At 60.2% G+C, this 2,315-nt stretch overlaps 1 protein-coding gene across 4 annotated transcripts in view; it reads right to left on the reverse strand.

The window, feature by feature from the left end:
- The window catches only part of LOC103460447 (polypyrimidine tract-binding protein 3), an 8,145-nt gene that overhangs the window by 916 nt on the left and 4,914 nt on the right, over positions 1-2,315 (reverse strand). For 2 of the 4 annotated variants that reach the window (XM_008402616.2, XM_008402620.2), the window contains exons 4-11: positions 1,832-2,215; positions 1,642-1,752; positions 1,395-1,563; positions 1,231-1,290; positions 1,002-1,105; positions 888-921; positions 725-817; positions 366-590 (exon numbers count right to left, since the gene is read on the reverse strand). In XM_008402616.2, the coding sequence (XP_008400838.1) occupies positions 366-590; positions 725-817; positions 888-921; positions 1,002-1,105; positions 1,231-1,290; positions 1,395-1,563; positions 1,642-1,752; positions 1,832-2,215 (1,180 nt within the window). The remainder of the gene's footprint in view (positions 1-365; positions 591-724; positions 818-887; positions 922-1,001; positions 1,106-1,230; positions 1,291-1,394; positions 1,564-1,641; positions 1,753-1,831; positions 2,216-2,315) is intronic. The other 2 variants (XM_008402617.2, XM_008402618.2) reach the window with 2 other exon arrangements.

The following is a 2,315-nucleotide window of genomic DNA, read 5'->3' on the forward strand; positions in this document are numbered from 1 at the left end:
ACACACACACAGGAAGACGGTCCTCACAACGCACCAAAAACACACACACAGGAAGACGGTCCCCACAACGCACCAAAAACACACACACAGGAAGACGGTCCCCACAATGCACCAAAAACACACACACTGTGAGGACGAGACAACAGACAGGAAGTGGGCGGGGACAGCATGGAGGAAGTGGGCGGGTCCAACATGCAGGAAGTGGGCGTGGCCAGTAGACAGGAAGTGGGCGTGGCCAGCAGGCAGGAAGTGGGTGGGGCCCAATAAGTGGGCGGGACCAGCAGGCAGGAAGTGGGCGGGGCCAGCAGACAGGAAGTGGGCGGGGCCCAGAAAGTGGGCGGGGCCCAGAAAGTGGGCGGGGCCTTACGGGATGTTGGACAGGTGCAGCGTCGCTGACGGAGGGAAGATGTTGTTGAAGTTCTTGGAGCCGGGCTTCTTGAAGCGGTGGAGGGCGGAGCCTGAGAAGTCCTGCGTCAGCGTCTGCTCCTCTGGCCCCGCCCCCCCGCGCGGCAGCTGCACCACCGGGTGCTTGGACAGCGTCACCCGGACCACGTTTCCATGGAGACGCTGGCCGTTCAGGTGGCTCATCGCTGCAGGGGACAATATCAAACCAGACGTATAACAAATACATCTTTATTATTACATGATGAAAGAATTCAAACATATTTACAAACTTAAAACAATAAAACCAGGATGTGAAACTATATTCTGAGCCGGTTCTGACCCAGCTGCGCCTGCGTGGCGTCGCTCATCTGGACCAGCGCGTTCTCCTGCTTGTTGAACAGGATCTTGACCCGCTGGACGTCGCCGTAAACCCCTGAAACACAGAGGTCGCAGGTCAGGCTCCCCCTGCTGGCCGCAGCCGGGACGGCGGCCGCCAGACTCACCGAACAGGACGAAGAGGCAGTGGGGGGAAACTCTCTGTGGACACAAACACACGCAGGTCAGAGCGCCGCGCTGCCATTGGTCAGCCGCTGCGGCGCCGCCGCGTGACCTCTCACCTCCGGGTCCAGGTTGGACACCAGCAGCACCGAGTGGCCCGCAGGGGGCGCCACCTGCAGCGCCATGCGAGGAGGGGACATCAGCGAGCCGGGGACGGGGAGACCTGGGGACGCAGCACAGTGACACCTGGTGGCTCGGACGACAAACTGCAGCTAACTGCTAAACCAGTGGCGTCATGGCGTCTGATTGTGATCGAAGCCCCGCCCACCTGCAGGTCATGCGACTCACCCGCGTGCTGGTGGAAGGAGGGCGGGAACGCCGCGGCTCCGTATGGCGGCAGAGCTACACCTGAAACACACACAGGTGGAGCAGAAGCCCCGCCCACAGACAGTCAGAACAGAGCGGGACGCCTGCTGGCCGGGCAGGGAAGTGCGGCGGCGGGCTCCACCCACCGAAGGCGGCGGCGCCGGCGCCGGCCGGGTCCAGCTCTCCGCTGGGCAGGTCGGCTCTGGTGAAGTCGCGGCTCTTGTCGTTGTTGTACTTGACGTTGAGCGCGCTCAGTTTGGAGAAGTCGATGCGCAGCGTGCAGCAGCCGTTGTAGATGTTCTGGCCGTCCAGGGACTGAAACACAGCAGGCGGTTGGTGGGCGGCGCCCCCTGCAGGACGGACGCCCGCCCTACGTGCGTCAGTGTGACTCACCGCCTTGGCGTGCTGAGCGCTGGCGGCGTCGCTGAACTGCAGCAGAGCCTGGAACTGGTTGTTCCTGGTGAAGGTGATGATCTTCAGGACGGAGCCGAACTTACTGAAGATCTGAGCAGGAAAACGAGCAAATAAAAACGTAAACAAACAAACAAAATGTCCGGCTGCGGCGGCGCGGCGGCCTGCCGACCTGCTGCAGGACCTCCAGGGTCACCGGGTAGAACAGGTTCTCCACGATGATCCTCAGAACCGCGCTGGGCGCCGGGATTAAGCCCCGCCCCTCTGGCGACACCAGGCTCCCAGAATGCACCGCTGCCGTGCTGATGGCCTGCAGCGCCCTCTGCTGGTACGGAGACAGATTACTAGCTGAGGCTCCGCCCACTCTGTCGCTCACAATGCAGTGGGCGGGGCCTGAGAGGCTCCTCTTCACCTGATTGGTCAGATTGTCAGTCTTCAGCTCTCTGTGGGTGGAGTACTGAATGAAGACTGGCTGGTTCCTGATGGTGGGCGGGGCTGAGGCGTAGTAGTTCACCATGGTAACGGCTGCTTCCTCTGACGCCATCTCAACAAACGCCTGAAAAAAAAAGATTCATCAATGGAAACCAGATCAATTATTATTATTATTATTATTATTATTATTATTACAATCCTTCAGTAAAAACAGGACGGGTCCA

The sequence above is a fragment of the Poecilia reticulata genome, unplaced genomic scaffold (genome assembly GCF_000633615.1).
Source record: "Poecilia reticulata strain Guanapo unplaced genomic scaffold, Guppy_female_1.0+MT scaffold_241, whole genome shotgun sequence".
Taxonomy (NCBI): Eukaryota; Metazoa; Chordata; class Actinopteri; order Cyprinodontiformes; family Poeciliidae; genus Poecilia; species Poecilia reticulata.